Source organism: Arachis hypogaea, chromosome 19 (assembly GCF_003086295.3).
Source record: "Arachis hypogaea cultivar Tifrunner chromosome 19, arahy.Tifrunner.gnm2.J5K5, whole genome shotgun sequence".
NCBI classification, from domain to species: Eukaryota; Viridiplantae; Streptophyta; class Magnoliopsida; order Fabales; family Fabaceae; genus Arachis; species Arachis hypogaea.
Genome location: NC_092054.1, coordinates 12,554,227 through 12,575,956, shown reverse-complemented (window position 1 = coordinate 12,575,956; position 21,730 = coordinate 12,554,227). Strand labels below are relative to the sequence as shown.

The 21,730-nt window shown below is 35.9% G+C and overlaps 1 protein-coding gene across 5 annotated transcripts; it reads right to left on the bottom strand.

Annotated features, from left to right (window-relative positions):
* Nucleotides 1-1,483: 1,483 nt before the first annotated feature.
* Nucleotides 1,484-21,384, bottom strand: LOC112776128 (uncharacterized). Of its 5 annotated transcripts, XM_072226687.1 has the most exons (27): nt 21,022-21,311; nt 20,368-20,448; nt 20,057-20,194; nt 19,357-19,476; nt 18,230-18,340; nt 18,068-18,118; nt 17,872-17,972; nt 17,377-17,470; nt 15,703-15,834; nt 15,302-15,562; nt 15,127-15,205; nt 14,875-14,966; nt 14,492-14,575; nt 13,918-13,992; nt 12,420-12,467; nt 12,084-12,179; nt 10,639-10,868; nt 6,853-10,339; nt 6,650-6,729; nt 6,491-6,571; nt 5,649-5,720; nt 5,469-5,574; nt 5,295-5,349; nt 4,968-5,096; nt 4,769-4,886; nt 3,498-3,580; nt 1,484-2,155 (listed from the first exon to the last, which is right to left on the bottom strand). In XM_072226687.1, exons 4-18 carry the CDS (start codon nt 19,435-19,437, stop codon nt 9,193-9,195), a joined length of 2,682 nt encoding a protein of 893 aa, XP_072082788.1. In that variant the 5' UTR covers nt 19,438-19,476; nt 20,057-20,194; nt 20,368-20,448; nt 21,022-21,311; the 3' UTR covers nt 1,484-2,155; nt 3,498-3,580; nt 4,769-4,886; nt 4,968-5,096; nt 5,295-5,349; nt 5,469-5,574; nt 5,649-5,720; nt 6,491-6,571; nt 6,650-6,729; nt 6,853-9,192. The 5 variants fall into 5 exon arrangements, with proteins under 5 accessions (XP_072082788.1, XP_025675935.1, XP_072082787.1 ...); XM_025820150.3 differs by lacking the exon at nt 19,357-19,476 and having other exon boundaries at nt 21,022-21,384; XM_072226686.1 differs by lacking the exons at nt 10,639-10,868; nt 12,084-12,179; nt 12,420-12,467; ... (12 more) ...; nt 20,368-20,448; nt 21,022-21,311 and adding an exon at nt 3,111-3,245.
* Between the last annotated feature and the right edge of the window lie 346 nt (nt 21,385-21,730).

Here is a 21,730-nt window from a genome sequence, read left to right as displayed (position 1 = left end):
TTGAAATGATTCAATGCGATATATGTAGACCTATTCATCCACCATGTGAATCTTTTAGATATTTTATGGTCATATTAAACGCATCTTCGAGATGGTCATATGTGTGCTTATTGTCTTCTCGCAACTTGAAGTTTGCGAGATTACTTGCTCAAATTATTCGATTAAATATTTAAAGGCACAGGTTTTAGAAAATCCAATTAAAACAATTTGTCTTATGCTGGTGCCTCTCAAGCTTTCGATGCTTATTGTATGGCCAATGTTGTAAGTGTTGAACATCCAATAGCTTATGTTCATATACAAAATGGACTAGCAGAGTTACTTATCAAATGACTCCAATTGATTACTAGACCCTTACATATGAGAACAAATCTCCTAACTTTTGTTTGGGACATGTCACTTTACAAGCTGCAGCATTTATTTGCTTAAGGTCAATAAGTTACCATCAATTCTCTCATTTGCAATTAGCTTTTAGTCAACAGACAAATATTTCTCATTTGAGAATATTCGGGTATGCAATATATAGAAATCTGATGGATTCTTACCATCACATAGAACAGGCTTCTGAAGAAAGTAGAACATCTAATTTTACTATGGCCATCAATGATGTTATCTTTGAACTAAATATAGACAATATCAACTTGATCAAATTGTTAAAGTATATAAAGGAAAGTAATATCATGCACAAGGTGAATCTGCTACTAAATATCTACATTTTTGTCAAAATTTACTTGATTTTCCAGGTTAATAGTTATGGAGAAAAGGTGGCTAATTCGGAGAATACATCAGCACGCAATGGAATTCGGGAACATGGAGAGGAGGGGGGGATGTCTGTCTGCTTTCCAGGCATTAGCGGATATATTACTATCACTGACAAACAATGATAGCGATGGAAGGATAATAATTTCGAGGTCTAGTTCATCATCAAGCTTTAGGAAACAAGGAGGATATATCAAGTTTCTTATGCTCAGTGGTGAGAAGATTTTCTCTGAAGCTTTCTTTAGATTGTAGATGAAGCACATGCTGTTCTATTAGTAGGGGGAACTCTTCAACCTATAGAAGAGACAAGGGAGCGATTATTTCCGTGGTTACCACCGAATCAGTTGCATTTCTTTTCATGCGGCCACATTGTCCCTCCAGATAGCATTATGCCAATTGCGGTTTCTCGTGGTCCTTCTGGCCGCTTCTTTGATTTTAGCTACAGCTCTAGAAGCTCACCAGACTTGGTGACTGGTTCCTGAAGGAATCGTAGTCTTCTTCCCTTCCTTCGATTATTAAGGTAAAGTGTATGAACTCTGGGGATCTTCTGGCATCATTGAGAGGATTACTAGGAGGAAGCGTATCTTTAGAGAGCCTAGGAATAATATGGAAGTTGAATCTGTTCTAAAGGAATATAAAGATACCATTTGTGCATTATCTCAACTTAAGTGATGGAATGGGTCGGTGTGTCGTCATGGTTGGACTGCAATCTGCTAGTTCAATAAAATGGTTAAAGAAATGATTTGATTATTCAAAGAGGTAAATCAGTTTAAGCAAATAAATAGATCTCTATATACATGCCGATGAGTATCAACTACTAGACAAACATCCACATTGTACAAAATTAGAGTCCCCCAAAAGCATGTAACACGATCATGTTTCCCCACAAAAGCAAATAACTAACCACAAAGAGGGCTTAATATGGCACATATATAAACCCTAATTAGTAATCAGGGAACAAAAATTCCCTGTTCTTTACTGCTATGAATGTTTCCTTTCCCACTTCCCTTCACGTCTGTTATCCCTTTCTCTTCGTTCACCAAGTTGCCTTGACTTGCTTCCCCTTGAACCATGCCTTTGGGAACCATATGCACTAGATTGGCCATCAAAAGCTGACACTAGTTCTGGATCTCCAATGCTGCCGGTATCCCCCGAATCCCGGCTTCCATCAGCGTTTTCTTCGTATAAGCTACTGCTGTCATCCTGGCTATCACGAGATCGTAAGATGGTAGGCTGGATGGGAAATGACCGGGACCCAGAAACAACAATTGATGGTGAGCCTCCTATTGATGAACTCGTGGAGGGAATTTCCGGCTGTAAGCTCCCAGATCCAGCTCTAGTGCTGCCTTCAATAGAAGACCTTCCGTTTTCCCTCTCACGAAATCTTTCCCGGGGTCTACTGCAAGATCAAGACAAAACAAAATTTGAACCAATTTACCATGCAAATCCCAAAACAACAAAGATAATTATATCACTGGAGTGAAGACTGTGTTCTACTATGGACACCATCAACTTTGAACATACGAGAAACTATTTCAGGCAACAATTTTAGCCCACAATTGAACTAAGATTTTGCCTCTACATGATTTCCATTCTCTCCCTATCTCTTACATCCTTTTTCTCTCTAAAGCTATTCCAAAACTAGATATTTTCTTCCATCCACGACAATCAAACTCGAGCTTATGGGGACTAGGCGCTAAATCACTCGAGCCAACAAGCATTGGCATAGACCTTCCTCTTTTATCTGTTTATTTATTTTTTACTCTCTTTTTCTTATGAGAATTAATTGTCTACCTCAACTTTTGCAGTCTTTCTTTTTCATCATAATTTCCTTTTTTTCCCCCCAAGTATTCATGTGTGTGTATGCGCATGCATGTGTATCACTTAAAAGATGAAAACCTAATGAACCTCAAGTATGACCATCTAAGGTAACATCAACATAAAAAAAAGTAAAAAAGACTACTGGAAAAATTGATCAATCAAATTTTATTGAGAAGTCCAGAAACCACATGACCTCTAAAAACTGTAGATCAGAACTTTATCCAAATTTGATCAATGTAAATATAAGAAAGAGGACTAGAATCAATCCTTAATGGTTAGACATACAACATTGTACCTATGCAACACAACAACGATTAGCAAACCTTGAGCCACTAACTGCGACCAATTACATGGATTAAATGTTGTAGCATCGTATTACTTATTTATTTTTTCAATAAAAAGAAGAATATCATTAAGAAGGAAACAAGAATGATACAAGAAATTGGGAGCATAAGTGATCCACCTTTAGAAGAGCCAAAGGCAAACAAAAGAAAAGCCATCTATAAAGTATTTAGTGCCATATTGTAACTTACATATAAAGATAGAGAAATCACTGCTGAGTAACTTTCTTAGCGGGAAGCCTATAGTTTTCTTGGATTCCCTATTCAATTTATTGAACTATCGTCCATTTGATCTACTCTCCTTAACGGAGCTTTTGTAAATCTTTCCTACACAAGCAAGCTTCCTATATCAATATTCTTCCATGTTTTTCCACAGGAAGTGTTCAACTTCTTTCAAATGCATTCATTTTCAATCTTATATTATCTAACGTGTTCATTCCTACGACACAATATTCTGGATATTAAGCTTATTCTTGATGGCTTTCATCATCCAACATTAATTTCCATATGATGTCTCTTCTGAATTTTTTTATTCTGTAAGAAAACCTAAAAGGAATGTAACTTGATATAATAGCTTACCTGCTGTGAGTGGAGGAAGGATAGTCCCGTCGAGATGTTCGAAGTCCTGATTCGGCTTGCTCTATTTCACGCTGGAGTTCTCTCTGCATAAAATCGGAAGGTATTATTATTTTGAGGACCTGAACCAAACCATCATAACTATATTCTCGAAGCCTCAATCAAGAAAGTCTGACAAATGGACATGTCAATAAAATATAAAATAATGCATCCTCCTGGGAAATAGTTGGCAACAAGACAATACAACAAAGTCAAAATGGCACTGCAGGTGTAGCATACCCGCTTAAATTACACAAACAGTACCCGTCATGATTACTGAACTGATAACCAGAAGTAAAATTATGAAGAAAATAATTCCTCAGAAGAAAATTGCTCCAACAAATGTATCACACACAAGAAGCACTGTAAAAATAGGTGTGCTTGATATCTGGAAGGCCTCTTCATCCATCAAAAAATCCTAATTGCATAGTAATTTACAGGATAAACATGATCTCATGGCTAAGGCAGTTGCTAAGGAGCTGAACATTTGTTGAATTACCACATTTAAGCAAAAATGTGATAAACATGCAATTGTATATATGTCCTATATAGTCTTCCATGATAGGTCCAAGCACACAGATTGTCAGTTACTTTGTGAAGGAGAAGATTCAGTTTGTAGAATACGTTGCTACAACTTTAATGTTCTAATGACCTATTAGAAAATATGTCTACTAAGATAGCATTTGGTAAGTGTTTCTCCATATCAAGATTGTGACGCAGTTCCCTTGTTTTAGCACGCTCTATTTAATGTTCTAATGACCTATTAGAAAATATGTCTACTAAGATAGCATTTGGTAAGTGTTTCGAGACAGAGGAGCTAGAGACCTTGGGGACAAAAACTATTTTGAGAAGGGGCAGAACAAAAACTTAAAAATATCCATGTCTATGGAAAAATTTAAAATGTAATTTATGTGCTTCTAAAATAGAGACACACAAAAGACATGTCTCCAGGAGGATTTTTAAACCAACTTATGTACCTTTGAAGAATGGACACGGTAGATGGTATCTATTGTCCCACTGTTTCTGCCCTTTTTGTCTCAAAACAGAAAACGAAGACTACCTAACTGCCTTAGAGATCCAAACCTGGATTACATACATGATTACACCTAAACTTGAGCATTACAAGGGGTAATGCTTGACTAACAGATTTAGTAAGACTTAATGGACAGGGCTAGTACATGTAGTAATGCTAACATAATTCAGAACGGAAAATCATGTTGATAAAGTGAAATTACTTGTGTATTCCTCTCCTTCTCCATATCAAGATTGTGACGCAGTTCCCTTGTTTTAGCACGCTCTATTTCCAGCAACCTCTGTCTCTCTAGCTCTTTTTCCATTTCAGCTGCTCTCTCCCTGTTGAACATTTTCAAAAAGATCAGATTTCACTACCATCAAGAGCCAAAAGCAGTATAATTCTCAATAATGGGTAAGAACCTATCAAGTTCTTGAAGAAGTTCTGCCTCCCGTAGAGTTGCTTCTTCTAAATACTTTTGGCGGGCATGTCTTATAAGTAGTTTCTTTTGCCTACGAGCTAGAATATCTTCTTTGAGCTTGGACTTTTCTCTGGTAAAACATAAGAATAGGTTTCCAAACACTTAGCCACAGAACTCACTAGCAAACACAGCCAAAGGAAGTAAATACTGTTTTATTAACACGGTTTCTCCAATTTGCATTCTCTTTCTAGTGGAGTCCTATCATTGCTTCAGAAAAGAAACATATGATCACTATGATAAAAAAATAAAGAATCCTATAATCACTTACAGGGAACGAATGCACTCTCTGATTTGCTGAAGCCGTGAAACATCCTTTTCCAAGGCTGTAAAAAATGATTAAATTTTGTAAAATCGACAACAGTAGCCGCAATGACAAAAAGTTACAGGGAAAGTTTAGTTTTGGTTACATGAACCTTTATACACTGGAGTTAAAAGTACTTACCGGGTAGACTTTGAATCTGATTACCATCTTTGGCATCCTTAGTCTGTTTTGGTAGTGTATTTTCCTTCTGTATAATGTCTAGTTCAAGCTCCGCCTCCTCTACCTCCTAGAAAATGGTCAATTACATGTAACAGGTTGAAATTTTTAAAATAATAAATGGATTCAATTGACCATGCTTACCATATCATCTTGGTCAATTTTATTTGAAAATATATCAAAGTATGAGTGAACGGCTGTTAGGTTGGAAAGGACCTGTTCAAGTCAGCAAAGTTTAGAAGGTAACCATGGATCAGAAGTGAAAGTATGCAATGATATGCAAAATCTAACCACGTTTCTAAATGACCATCCTTTAAAACTGTTGCCTAATGTAAGCAATCATAAATTGCAATTTGCTAAATATTGCAAGGGGATGTGGGATTAGGACAGAATGATGCTGGTTTGACTTTAGCAACTTACCCTACTAAATAATTTAAAGTGACAGAATTTTTACTGATACTAACCACTAAATTAAAACAATCTGATATAGATTTTGAATACAAACACTTCATGTGTCAATGAATACAAACGTGAACAAATAACTTATTTGTATAGATTTTGAATATATTATGCAAATGTAGATTTCAGTTTATAAAAAACATTACATTAAATTATTTTAAGATAGTTGCCAGAATTCGACTGAATTGCTTGAGAAAAGTCATTATCAGCACTAATAATTTATACAGACCATGTACAAGGAGAATCCCTGTAAGACCCCATTATTAATCGAAAGAACAAACACAAAAGATAAAAAGGAATGTCTGGGAAAAGTTAGTAACCCCCAACAATATACCATCCAGTTTGTCAAAAGCAATTGTCATAAGGCAACACTCTAGGTCCATGCAGTACCCCAAAGTTTTGTTACTCAATATTGGCATCAGTCATGGAACAGACACATCAAACATATGGTGTATCTATAAAAGGACTAAATCTGGTTAAAATTTAGAATTTCATCAAAAGGATGACATGATGATTAATTGTTATACCTGGAGAATAGATTCACGGGTGTTGGCAAATTCTGGATCACAATACTTTGGAGAACTTGACGAAATTACTTCTTTCAGGGCCTAACATAAGGATAATTATGAAAATCAGCATGGGGTAAGAAAAACGTAAATATAAAATTTCTGCATTGATCAAGATACCATTTTGGCCTCATCTCCCTCGTCTCTAAATCTACACAGAACTTGACAAGTCCTTTTCTCTATGTCCCCAAGCTTGCCATCTAGAAAAAAATATAGGGCATAGAACTTATGGTTATAAGCAAGCATAAATTATCCAGATTACAATATGCCAATTCCACATGGTAAAGATTATTTAGCATAATAGAAAGGCTAAAGATCCATACCATGTTTTGTTGAGCCTAACTCCTCAATACTTCTCCATACATTTTCAGGAATTAAAGAAATATCTTCAACTGGTGAGTACAAGCAAGCACAAGCAATAAGTGCCAATGAAAGTTGTAGGACAGGACCATCATGCACTTGTTGCGTGTTATGCAAACAACAAATAGTATCTGCTGCCATAAGAAAAGATTGAAGCTTTTGACGCTCAGCAAATGGAATGTAATTTGAAAGAAGTGCCATTGCATGAACCCTTATTTGTAATGAGGAATCAGATGATGCCAGCACAACGACCTCATCCCATGTATTGGAAACCAGATGAGAGAGAACATGATCTGGAACAGATACAGAAACCTTATTTGGAACCAAGTCACCGCAAATTTTAGAATATATAACTGCTCTTTCTCCATTGGTGTACTGGCCAACAAGTTTTCCCAAATGTTTAATAGCTATAATTCGTTGCTCAGGCTCAGCATGGCCCAGCAATATACAGAATAGTTCTTTTAGAGGAAGTTCAGTTTCTTGACTGTAATAGATACCTCTCGCAATCAAAGAAGATAGCCATTTATCACTCTGCAATCGCCATGAGATTTTCGGGGCACTATAACACACTTTCTTGATTGCAGAGCAAATTGTGCCTATCACATTATCCAGGCAAAAGCCACTGGGAATTCCAAGTAGACAATCAACCATCAAGCAAGAAACTTCCCAGCAATGGTTTTCTTGGAGCATTAAGATCAATTCAGAAAGGCCTTCAAGACCTGTTGTCCAATGATGTGTGGACAGTTCAGATGATTTAACAGGGGAAGAATTTTCATAATCTTCAGTACTCTTAAACTTTTGAGAAACTGATGTCAAAGATTTTAAATAGACAACACACTCTGCTGCAGTTATTGTCAGTTTTCTGGTTAGCTGATGATGAAGATTCCAGCAGCGCTCAATAGCTGGATTAAGCTCATTAATGAGACCCTCTATGTCTTTGGAAAAGCTCTCTAGATCATCAGAATGCAAATGGCACCGATCAACATCATCAATAGCATTATTCATTTCAATCTTATGAGCATCATTCTCAATTATAGTGTTAGAGACATCACTAAGAAACCATGACTTTGGCTTTGAGTTATCATCAGAAACGTCCCCATCATTCGCATGGTGGAAAGGAGGCAGTTGAGGAGGAATAAGACCAAAGGCTTTTAATGTATTCACTAACAGGACTTTGCAGTTATCCATAACACATTGAAATGCACTTAGATAATCATAGAAAGAAGTGGTTGGCTCGATATCAGGAAAGTTTGCCCAATTTAATAAACACTGCAAAAAGTCTCTCTTGTAATGAATAGATAAGTCAGGAAAAATTGATGCCAAAATAAATATAGCCAGTGCTACATTGTACCCATTATCATCAGAATTTCCTTCTATCTCATTCTTCTGCTTAATTTTATCAAATAGAACATTGAAGCATAATTCCTCAAAGTTAAGACAGGAAGCACCATCCGACAACCTTGCATCATGTGAGATCTTGGACAAAGAATATGAAATGATAGGCCTCAATATACGCAATACAGATTCAAGAAATGAAACGTCACAGTATGTAGAACTTGAGAGTGAAACCAACACTTGCACCAATTTAGGTGTCTCGGGAACCATGGCTTCCATGTGCTCAACTATAATAGACTCAAGTATATAGAGGATTATAGCTCTTGCATTCTTTGCATTATAGCCCTTTAAATTTTCATTACCAATTGAAGAAGCAAATGAAAATGGCCACGAGCACAACTCAGAAAACCAACACAGAACATCAGGCACAAGAGCAGAAGAAACAGATCTCAGTTGCAAACCAACAGCTTCCAAAATAGCTTCCCCAAAAGTTTCAAATTGCTTTTTCACATTAGGAAAGAACTTCCAGAGCTCAGGATAGATTGCGCGGAAAGAGTTGTCCTTACGGTTTTGATTACACTGTTCAAACTCTCTTTTAGCTGAAGAATCATGTTCGCCCCTGGAATCTTCAAGTTTAACATCTTTATACTTTCCATCGACAACACCATCAACGACAGCAAGATCGTCAGCAAAAATCGAAAGTAAGTGTGATAGCTGAGACAGATCTGATGCAAGGAACATTCTGTCCTTCATATACTGTTTTGCATTGCGAGATACTGCCATCCAACCCAAAAATCGAACCAAAGGGTATGGTGAACAAGAGAACTGAGAAATTCTCTGCATCCATGCAGAAAAGGGAATCAAGTTTCCAGACAGGCAATTATTCTGGATTTTTGTTATTAATTTTTCCTTGTCATCTCCACCACTTGAAGCAATTACAAGTTGTTGCAGCAGCAACCAACGTCGCTCTACCCTTGTGTTCTTTCTTGTGCCAAATGCAAACTGCCTTCCTTTAGCTGCTGATGGAAAGATGACACCATCTTGTTCAAGTCTTCAGCATATTTTAAAATGATATCTATCACATGCTCTGGAGGACAATATAGTTTGGTGCCAGAGTGCAAAAAATACAAAAGACTCTGCAGAAGAATCTCATGCATAGAGATTTGATCTCGCCGCAGTCGTTGGATTAGGAAGCTACATAGCAAAGCTTGGTTTTGTCGAACCAATGTAAGAGCATCAGCATATTGTATATCATGTGGAGACAGCTTGATAACCTGCTCATCAAACCCCTCAGTAAAATAAGGACAATCTTCACCATCAGATACTGTTGAATGATATTTTCTATCTAATTCAGCAGCCTCAAGCAGTATGTGAAAAACAAGTTTATCTCTTTTTCCTTCTAAATTTGCTACTGTTTCCAAATTAGCTTTATTCGTTCCAGAAGCCTTATTTAACTGCTTAATATTGTGAAACTGCAATGTTTTCCTTGCATTGATGTTGAAAAGGTCCACAAGTTTTGAAGAGGCTCCAATAGACAACATGAAATAAGGATTTACATAGCATTCTGCAGCCAATAACAATGCATCAATTGCAGCATCATGGCTTTCAACAGTAATATCACTTCGAGAATGAAAATCTAAAGCCAAGCGTTTAAACTCAGAAGCACGAAGCTCACAATCATGGTAGTTCAAAAGTTGAAAATAATCTGCTTGCAAGTTTAAATAGTCAAAACCCCGACCATCATTCAAGAGAACATCAGTGGAATGTTTTTCAACCATTTGACTTGATTCGGCGCTCATATCCCCAAAGTTTGCGACAGAATTATTTTGACTAGGAATGCTAGAAAACTTGGTCAAGGCAATATTCTGCAATTCTAGTGGGGCAAAAAGTAGATTGCGGTCTTCAATGGAATCAGATTTTCCTGCTGTTTCTGAAACATCTGATTTTCCATCAGATTCATCTTGCCCATTTGGCTTAGAGAAACCACTACTACCATTAAAAACAGATGAGAGTGGTGACAATACAGTTTCTGGTTCTGCTGGTTTGGAGGCAGACTTGCAGAGGTCAACATCAGGTGGCAATGGCATGTGCGGTTCCAATATGGAGAGAAGCACACTGCAAAAGGAAGTAAAAGAGTAACATAATATCAGAATTAATAGATCCTAACAAGTTTCTTCATCTTAAAATAAATATTAGTTTTATTCACCCCTAAACATTAACAACAATAGCCACACACAAAGTCAACTGCATTTTATGTGGCCGCCAAAGAATTTTGCTAACATATAATTCATTCACAACGTTGTTGTTAGAACGGGAAGATCAACAACATACAATATGATTATATGAACAGAAAAACAATGCATTGAAAGAGTTGATAAATCCCTAAGCTACAGCACAAGAAAACCATGCATTACCTAGGAGCCACAGATCCATGCCTCCACTCTGATTCCAAAGAAGGTAGTACAGCTGGCTTTTGTACTGCAATACGGATGATATTTAGAGCAATCATGCAGTTGTGTTCCTGTTTTTCTTGAAAGGAAGCTGGAAGATTCCCAAAAGCTATTTTGCTTTTCGATACAGCAATGGCGGGATCAAGAAAAGGCTCCAGCATCTCCACAAGAAAGAGGATTCTGTGTTTAACTTCCTGGAATTGGCACATGTAGGAGTAAATATTAACAAACCTCATCCACCTTCTTCAAACATCATTCTTGACAAAAAATATCATCACTCCAAATAAAAACCTAGAACTAGTAAATATTACCTCAAATAAAATATCGATTCCAACTATTTTTTGTTTTCGAAAAAAAAGAAAGAATAAAAACAGAAAAGAGATACATTGACAAAGAGAGAAAGAACAATGGAGAGGGTGAGAGAGGTGGCGGCAACGAATGCAATGGAGGAGGCAACAGAGAGAGAGAGAGAGAGAGAGACCAAATGGAGCCTAAAAGAATGTAACATCAAATTCTACAATATAAAAGGGAATCACTTAATTCTCAGGCCCAGATATGGACCAAAACTAACTGCCTGGATGAGCTATAAACAACAAGTGAGCTGACACATGATTATATGTCCAGGTTACCAGTGAGTTATTTCAGCTTGCTCTAACATCCTCCCTGAACGTTAGGGATCTCACAATGAATTCTGGGAGTCCTATGCATAGAAGTTCGCTTTATCTGAACCTCAGCATGTCTGTAATGCATTTCTTCTTAGAATAGTTATCTTTTTTTACTTCTTAGCATAGTTCTAATTTTGTGTGTCCAAGAATCCCCTTTTTTTTTCCCTCGATGGAGTTATCACTATAAACATATAGAATATTCAAACATACAGAATATTCTGATTTTGGATCCCATCTCAGCCACCTTGACACAGTTTATATGGATTCCCTTGATTTTGTCCCTTAGCAGAGTACTTTTGAGAAATATTTGTATAGATTTTAAACTTGAGTTACTCTTCTTTCGCATGGTAGTACTTTTCCTATTGATAAACCATTGTGAAAATCCAAGGTATTTATTTGAACATAGGTGCTTAACTAATGCCAATGACATTTTTTAGTGGTCAGGCCAATTAAGGCACTTTATCCTGATGTGTCCAATGTATCATGCTTGCACATATTGTGTACTTCACTTGTTACTACATAATTGTCCAAATAGTCGTTCCAAATAGTCGTTTCTATACAACACTCCCTGTGTGTGTGAAACGTCTTGAGCACAGTGCAACAACTTCATCACTATTCATAGGCCTCCAAGTTCTAGCTTAAACTTCAAGGTTAGTTAGTATGGCACTGAAACGTCTTGATACAATGTACCAACAATAATGGAAAGGGAAGCAACAATTTTAATTCTCATTTATAGTGAAGTACCTTATACTTCCCCAAAATGTCATCCATGTGCCCGGACAGAGCAAGCAAGATATACTTCAAGGCAGCACGAGCACGAACAAGTGAATTGTGGGCATCCTGAAAAACATGCTAATCTTAGCTAGAGACCATAACATTAAGCTTAGTAAAGAACAGTTATCACCAGAAAAAAATGGGAGTATGGAACGAACTTTCAGGCACAGCAACTTAATTCATTCAACAAATTCATTGCACAAGATGCCAAAGCAAAACTACTTAAAGGTAGTTTGAATGTCATAATGCAAGAAATAACGACAGCACCCAAGAAGAACATGATGTATCGAAGATTGACAAACAAACCTGTATTACACCCAAAAGATCCTCCATCAGCTCCAAAGCAAGATCAACCTATGCAAAGCAATCCCATAGATAAGGAAACAAACAATATTTAATACCAACACTTAAATCTTGGCATATGTCCATAACACAGAATACAAAATAGAACATTTACTCCACAAGAATTTCCTACATATATTTATATATACTATTAAGTTAGAAATTCATTCAAATAGCAGAAAATTCCTTTTAAAAAAAATCTAATATGTATATATATATGCTAATGCTAAGGGGTGAGGTTAGCATTCCCCAAACATATAAGTTCATCTTTTTAACAATAACTGGTACCCCAACTACTTCCACTAACCATTGGTTCCAATTGTCCAATTCATCCTCATCATTGCAACGTTAAGCTTCCTTGTTTATCTTTATCATCTGGCATCCAGTCTCATACAACTAGGTAGTAAAAAACTAAAAATTCAAAAATCAGTGTTGACCTTTGACTTTAACACACCCTCCTCTTTTATCCAGAATCAGTACCGGTTGTGTAAGGGAGCATGTGAAGTTACAAAGCCTACATCATAAAATCACTTTTCTTTGTTTAAAAAGAAAGGGAAAAAGAAATGCAAGCATCACCCTCACCGGAGGAGGAAGTGAAGACGGAGAGATGGAGAACTAGAAGAAGATGAGGATGAGGCAAAGGCGGTAGAAATTGGAGCTGTAGCGGTGGTGGGTTTGTGGGTAAGGGGAAAATGATGATGATGGCCACAACAGTAAGGGGTGACAGCGGTGGAGTGGGGTTAAGGTTTGTGGTGGTGTTGACAACGATGATAATGATGGTGATGATATTGGTGGTGGTCAGTCAGGGGTGATGGTAGTGGGTGAGGAGGGGCAGTGGCGGGGTGGAATGGTGGCAGTGAGTGAAGAGCAATGGCAATGGGGTGGTGGCAGTGGGATGGGGTGGGGCAAATGGTGGTGAGGTGGGGGTGATGGCAATGATAAGAGAGAAAGTGAGGGTAGATTAGTAATTTCATAAAAAAGCTAATAGTTAACTGAGTAAGTTGACCCTTGACTAAACATTTGATAATTTTGACAGAGTATATCTTTTAGGGGTCCTTTTGTCAAAATTTGAATCTTTTAGGAATCAAAATAGCTATTTACTATTTAGGTAATATAAAGCCTATATGAAAATCAGCAATTAAGTGAAAGAAACCAACCCTAAAACTCAACCAAAGAGTAGCATATATAGCGCAATACAATAAAATCCCAACCTCCTAACTCCCTAACTCCAAACAAAAGCATTAGATAAAACATAGAAATTTGAACATGATACGGAACGAGCATAGATAAAACATAAAACCAGGTTTGGTATTTATGGGTGGCGGTGACTGGTGAACTTTTAACAAGATGAGGATGATTATGATAAAAAATAATGATAATGACAAGTACATATAAAAACAAAACAAGGAACATAACATCCCCAGAGTATTTCTTAAATCATATGGAATCAGGTTGAACGTACCTTCGCAATCACCTGAGTCATCCATGGTGCTAGCACACCAGAGCACAAATCAATCAGCACACATGCAGCCCTAGCCTACAAAATAGTTTATTTGAAGTAAGTGGCTAACCCAGAAGAGAGTAGGTGTATAATTTATTACGGAATACTTCTATTCTATCTACTTTATAGTTAATTATAGCAAACCATAGTAAATGAGGATTAAACTTTAGACCACTTGGTCATAGATGCAACGTATAAGATATAACGAACTATCAAAATAATCAAAATAAATGAATAAAATAATAAAATAGAAGATGACTTCTCTCCTGAAAGTTTAAACTGTTGGAAAGAAATACACAACTCATTCAATATATAAGAACATTATTAATGTATTTATTCTTTTAATAATAGAAACATCAATCCAACCTCTGATAAACTGTCTACACCAGACTAGAGGAAAATAATAGCAAGAGTGACAGAAGATGTGATCCACATAGCTAGAGTGACTGAAGATGTGATCCAATCAAGCAGAAGACCACAGAATATAGATTACTCAAGAACAAAATTAACCATTAAGAAATAGCGGTTGACGTACATGAGATGGTGAATATGAAGAGAGATAACCAGCACATGCATGAAGAAGTGGTCGATATGCGTCTGATGTTGCTGTAGCAACAATCTGCATACATGGCCCACATCAGGAGAACAAAGTCTAAGAAAATCATCAAAAATAGATTTTAAAAAGAACATGTATAAAACATCCAGAAAATAGATTCAATATAAAGGGATGGGATCCTCTCAATTTTTGTTTTCACTTGATAGGATAAAGTATGATCTCTCACCATTAATTTTATAAGTGGGACCAAGAAAAAACATGAAAGAGAAATCATTGAAGGGTTAGAGATCACACTTTACTCTCTCAATTGAAAAAAAATTGAGAAGATCCATTCCCCAATAAAAAAGCTTTTTAAGCATAACCTGGGATAAGGCCTGTTGTACAATAGGCTGCTTCCATAGCGAAAAAGTCTCATCAACAATTTCAAAAGGATTGCTCACCAATGGGCGCAGAGCTATCAAGGAGAAATAAAATGATGAGGAAATTAGCACATCATTTTCTACTAGGGTAGCATTCCATTTCAAAAGTTTTCGTTATTTCAATGACCCAAAATGGCTTCATTATGCTGTAAACCTGATTTTAACCACAACATCAACTCATTATTAACACTCAACCTGGAAGCAGAGCTTGTACAAGTGGCAGCACAGCCCAAAAGTCTGAAGCTCTCTCTGCCAGCTTGCTGCAAAGGACAGGCTGCAAACAACAATGTATCAAACAGTGTGCAAAATAAAAAGAAATTTGAGAAAAAGATAGGCTCAAGGAATGATATATCATTTTACTGTAACAAACCTGTGACGCACAAGAAAATAAAACATTTAAGATTCCTTCTTCCAGTGCTGCAATATCCAATATATTAAGATAACTGCAATCCCAAGGCTCATCTGGCATCCGGAACTCCTCACCGAAGAGGCTTGAATAGTCAAATAAGGTGAAAGAACTCGACAGTTCAAGTTTTGATTTTTCTTCCGAAATAGATAATATATCATTTTGAGGGTTAGATACATTTTGATCGGTATCAGGGTTTATGAACTTCTGCATAATTCTAGCTGCCTGAAACAAGAAAAATATATACCCAGAAATAAAAATGAAAATGAACATTTGGAATGGATTGAGCAGGGAAAAAAAAAGGAGGATAAATGCACAAGTCAATGTAAAACAAGAATTTATTCAGGCAAGTACATGACTAATACCGTTCTACAAACAGATCCAAGATCAGAATCTTTATATGCCTTCCTCAGTAGCACAAAAATTGCATCTGGCCTAAAAACTATGGCTCGATGCGCAGACAAGATAAGAGGTGATGTACTTCGTGATCTCCTAGGCTGCATTGAAAAAAAACAGTAGAGGAGTGAGAAACGTCATACAAGTGTAACCCTCAATAATTAAGAATAAGTAGATGGAGGGAAAATAATATAAAGGTTTTGCTCATGATTATCCTTGAGAAAAGTAGAATGTTTTATATAAAAGGAAATGTTTTAAGTTTCAAATTCATTGAATACATCAAACACTTCAAAAGTTTTCCACTTTTGTCTCCTTAACAAATGCCCTTAGGAACTCACTACCAAATCTCATAATAATAATCAAGAAAAAGTCCAGCAGGAGACTGCTTCTTTCCCACGGATTTCTGTATAAATAATGTGGTATATAATTGAAGAGGCCATTTTGTAATGAAGTTTTCAATTGTTTTTCTCTTTTAAGCTCTACTTTTGGTTAAGGAGAATTCCTTATCTTCTTTTTTGGATTAAAAAATATTATTTTAATCAAAGAATTATTTTGGTTGAGGTCGAGGTGAATTACTTTTTTGGTTGCATTATTCAAAACCATGGAAAAAGAGATGATGTAAAACCATATGATTCAAGTTGGTTGGTCAAAATGGAGAAGTGTTTTGAATTACAAATAAAATACCTTTAAAACACACTGCCATTAGACCAGCTACGTTGTTTGGAACAGAATGTTGGATGGTAAATGGAGAACACGAACATAAGTTTGGTGTGGCCGAAATGAGGATACTTAGATGAATGAATGACTATATAGGAATAGATAGAATAAGGAAAGAGGACGTGCGAGAAAGTCAGAGTGGCACCTATGTTGAAAAGATGATGGAATCCTGTCTCATGTGATTTGAACATGTTGAGAGAAGACTACCAGAGCATGTAACAAGGGTAGATTAGAGTGAAGATACACCAAAGGTTAGAGGCAGAGGGAAAACTAAGACTTTGAATGAGAAGATCTAGAGACATCTAACCATACATCATACCTTACAAGACTGAATAGCATCATTGATCCGTGTAGCCAACCCCACCTAGTGGGATAAGGCTCTGTTGTTCTTGTTAATTTTAAAAATAAATATTGGGAGAAAGCATGTTACAAGAGATTGTGAAACTTCTTCACAAAGATAAAAATAAAAGACAGTGAAAACCTAATGGACTAGATCCTGTAATAAATAATGAGAAATTGAGAATCTCATTAAATGTCAACTAAAGTAACATTCTGTGTTGTTATTTGGTGGAAAAAAAAGAGGCACTGTTTTTTCTATTTCCTCTTCGTTTATTGGTGTTGAATCCTAAAGAAGAATATCTTATCTAATGCTCCAAACACATTGTTTCACTTCTCTAATGAAGATGTCTTTTCTTATTAAGAAAATAAATAAAGAAATATTGAACTCTGGATCGTAGTGAGATTAAGGGATCAGGCAGTATATTCATGAATATGAATTTTAAAGTTGAAACAGACAAACTCATCCCATGAAAGCCAAGAACAGCGCATACATAGTGGCAGAAAAAGACAAAAATACAATTGAAAAGCAAAAGTTTGCTAATAAAGGCAAGTGGACAAGATATCAGACAAATGATTCTAGAAGCTACCTCAAAGTTAGAGGAAACAGTTAAAGCCGTCGAGGGTTGACTACTTTTGGAGATATCAAGATCTGTGATATTTCCTGAAGGCTTTGAAGAAGTCCTGCAATTACAGAAAAATCAATATGGATACAGATGCATTTGAGATTTGTACTTCAGGAGATACAGTTTTAGAAGTGATAGAGAGTATATTAGTACAGATTAGGTATGTACAATAAAACCACATCAAAATTCAAAATTCTTACAAATTGAATGCATGTTAATTTAAGCCAGAAGCACCAAAATGAGCAAAATAGCTGGCATTTTCCCAGCAGGTAGGGTGGGCTATACAACAATTTGTACCATTGGGTTCTCTATAAGACTAACATATAACAACACTTCGTTTCCAAAATTTCGAATATGACATTAGTCAAGAAAACCCAACCAAGACAAGGAACTATAAACAAATAAAACCAGTACCAAACAAGACTTGCACTGGCAACAAACAAGAAAAAGCAAACTAACCGTTCATTCACCACATGAAGAATGGGATAAAGAGGACCCGCAAGCATGGATATAAAGCGTAGGCTAGACTCTGGACTATCTGGAAAGGTTGTAAGGTCTGCCTGAAGTTCATAAACATTGCACAATCAATACTTAAGAAGGATAGGGAAAAAATGGAATTGTGATAAAATCATGAAAGAAGAATCCCGAATTTCACCTCTAGTTGTGGAAGAAATACAAGTAACCGACTCGTCAAGTCTCGCAATAACTACAAAACTATGAAGCATCAGAAATAGAAACAAATAATAATAACAATAATAATAATAGACAAAATAAATTACACAATAACCATATTTATGGAACCAAAAATTCAATCAACCTGGAGATGCATGTCATGAGGATCCTGTTTGTGTGATATAATATGTGGTAGCAAGTAATTAACAACTGGTTGAAACTCGGGCTCAAGACCAACCACAGAAACTCCAATCAGCTGCAAGAGATAGATTGTTAAAAACAAGTTTAGTAACACCAATGACAATCATTTGAAATTTAAACCTTTTTTTTATAGAAAAGCATTTCGTTAAGATGAGAAGAAGGATGATACAAATTGGGGATAAGGGTTCCCCTATACAAAACAAAAGGTTTATCTACAAACATAGTTTTTTTTTTTTTCCCAATCTCTCAACATGTCTGAGAGGGAAAGTCCCCTATAGAGATAAGCTTACAAACACTTATAATATAATAAGTGTAAGAATACGAACCTAAAATGCTTAATAAATCATTAATTCGCCTCAGAAGCTCAAAAAGTAACTGAAGAAACAATTTGTGTTTGAAAAAAGGAAAGAGTCCAAAACTTAGTCTAGATGTATTGTATAACAAGAGCTGAGCTTTGCATTACTTTTCTATGAACCATTTTCTTTTTCCCAAAAAGATAAGGTACTTTCATATATGCAATAAGGAAGTACACAAGGTCATAAAAGACCAACAGTAACAAAGAAGTGGGCATTCCCAATACATTAGAAACAAAGAACAAATAAAGATTTCTAGAGAGATTGCTGAAAAAAAAAAAGATAAGTTAGTAGAACTTTAAAGCTCCTTCTCTGCCTCGTTAATTTTATGTGAATCTGCTTGCATTTTAGTTTATCTTCCTGATATAAACACATTATGTCTTGTACTGTGCGTTACCCTCTTTCAAAAATATAGAGGAAGGGAAAGGTTCAATTAACATCTGCATAATGCATTGACATATTTCCACCACCTAATAATTTTCATCGATATAACAACTGAATCAAAGTTATCTAACATCTTGATCATTTATGTTAGCATTTCGATAAATTGAACAAAAATATGCAATAAAGAAGCTCTTTATGAGGCCAAATCTCTCTTATTTATTTATGTCTGTCTAAAATCCCCATATAGTTTCACTTTCTCTCCCTTTTCAGAACAATGGAGAAATTTATGCAGAACTTTCTTTTGTGAAGGGTACATAGTTGTAGAAGAGACCACCTTGTTAGTTGGGAGGTATTTGTGAACCATGAAAGCAAAGGGACTTGGGCTTTGCTGATTTGGAGTCCGCGAACAAAGCATTGACAACTAAGGGCTTTGGCATTTTCTCCACAACCTACACTGTAATGTCATCAAGTCAACTGGGCTTGCATCTGAATGGGTGGAACACCAATGTGCAAGTTAATCATATTAGTGCCTTGAAATTTATTTATCAGGATTTATTGTCGTTCCGTTCTATATTCTCCTCACATTTGAGAAGGGTTCCCACATTGCGTTTTCGGAAGATATTTGGATTGGTATTATTATGTTTTGAGGCAGTTCCATAGCTTGTTTTCCTATCCTCTATAAATAATGCCACCTATTTAATGCATTTCTTTCCCTCTACCCTTCACTTTCAATTTTACCAACTCAAGAACCTGAACTTTTGATTCCTTAGTGTTTTTTGTTGTAAATCTTGTTTTTCATTTATTGAACTTCGCCTCCAAATAGACAAAAACTTCCAATTGCATAAGTCCCTCCACCATTATCTCTGATTTTGTTAAGGAAATAATAATAATAATAATAATAATATGAAGCTTAGGTTACCAACAAAAGTGGCATAGAGAAATCAACTGCAACAAGGGAGAGGGAGGCGGGGGGTGGATAGCAATTCGATAAGATTTAATTTGTCACATGATGAACATCAGAAAGAAAAGCATACCTGAACGAAGAAAATGGCAATGGGATTCCCACGCAAACAAGATATCCTCACATATCGACATGGAATATAGTTTGTAGGGTAGATCATGTCGCGTCTAGGTGCTTCACAACGTGGTCGAACTTTCTGAAACGTCTCTGGCTGGCAAGCAAATATAATCAGTAAGGATTACACAATGACACTTTTGATCTTGGAAAACACATAGTTAAATCATAAGTCACATAGGTAATTCAAATATTGAACAAACACAAGTGCATCTCTCTCCAAATGAGGGTAAGTTTCCAATTATCATTGTCTAAGAATTTTCCACTAACCTTGTAACGCAATCCAACTGCAATTTCCCACTCAAGTACAGACTTGTTGTAAATCCGTATATGTGACAATAGGCAAGGCTCCTGCAACATGAACATACAAATACCACTTAGAGATGTGAAGAGATGCACAATGATAAATTTGTACAACAACTTTAATCCCACATGAAAAGATTTATCTAGCATTTTGACACCAATTCGAAAGGTATCAACACGAAACATCCTATTCACAACACTCAATCTTTAAATTGATTAATGCTCAAACCATGCTACATGACCAGAATTCCTCCTGCCAGAAGAAGTTGGCAATCTTTTGCGGTTGGAGGAAATCATGGGTTAACAAATCTAAAGAGTTCAAATCATAGTCTGCCACTAATTCTGGCAAATTTTATACCTAACAAGTATTTTTTTTTTTTTCCTATTTTTGAAGCATGAAAACCTCAATACAAGGCCAAACCCAAGTACTTGTTCATCACCAATTTATCATTCTTGAAACAAAACTACCAACCACAAAACCAACAAGAGGGTAAACTAAGCTGAGCGATGTTACACTTAAAGAAATCCAAACCTAAGTACTAAGTAGTGACTAAGCATCCATGAAGACTTAAAAATAAAAACCCTGGAAAGGGAAGGAAGAAAAGAATGAAATGTACGGACATCGAGTTCGAGAAGAATCCACTCCTTGGTGTTGGTGGCGGTGGACCAGTGAGTGCGGAGGTCGGTGTCGAGAACGTGAAGTGCCTTCTGAGAAGGTGACTCCCTGGACATGGCTTTCACCTTGTACGGAAGAGCCTTCACTCGAGGCTCCAACTCCACCTCCATCTTTCTAATCTCTTTCTTTCCTTCTTCCTTCTTCTTCCTTCTTCCTTCCTAGCTAGTAACTACCAACCTAATACCTCATCCATCTCAACCAAGCTTCATTCAAGTTTTTTAGTTTTTACTCACCTGATTTAGGGATGACCAATTTGGGTATTTCATGTAAAAAAAACATTTACTTCATCCTTAAAATTGCCAAACTATGTTTCACTTTCACCACGCATCCATGATTATTTAAAAAAAAAAAAACACTATCGATTTGATTAATTTTAATTTTGTTCCTCGCGTTTGTTAAAAAATTCTAGACAATTATTTGTTCCATCTATATTTTTTAAGTTATCTTTTTTTAAGAGATTTTATAAAAAATAAAAGTAATTATTTGTTTGAATATTTTATATAAAATAATTTTTTATTTATTAATTATATTTTTGTGTAATTATATAAAGTATTTTTTATTTATTTATTACGTAAAAAATATTTTTTTAAAAAAAATCTTTAAAAAAAGATATAAATTGTAGTTTTTCAAAAAGATATTTTTATTTTTTTAGTG

Excerpts from the sequence above, each read along its gene's own strand:
- LOC112776128 (XM_072226684.1), bottom strand. The coding sequence starts at position 9,067 with ATGCAGAGAATTTCTCAGTTCTCTTGTTCACCATACCCTTTGGTTCGA. Across the intron at positions 5,575-5,648 it reads AAATTGACCAAGATGATATG|GAGGTAGAGGAGGCGGAGCT; the intron begins GTAAGCATGGTC and ends ACCATTTTCTAG. Across the intron at positions 4,887-4,967 it reads CTTCTTCAAGAACTTGATAG|GGAGAGAGCAGCTGAAATGG; the intron begins GTTCTTACCCAT and ends AATGTTCAACAG.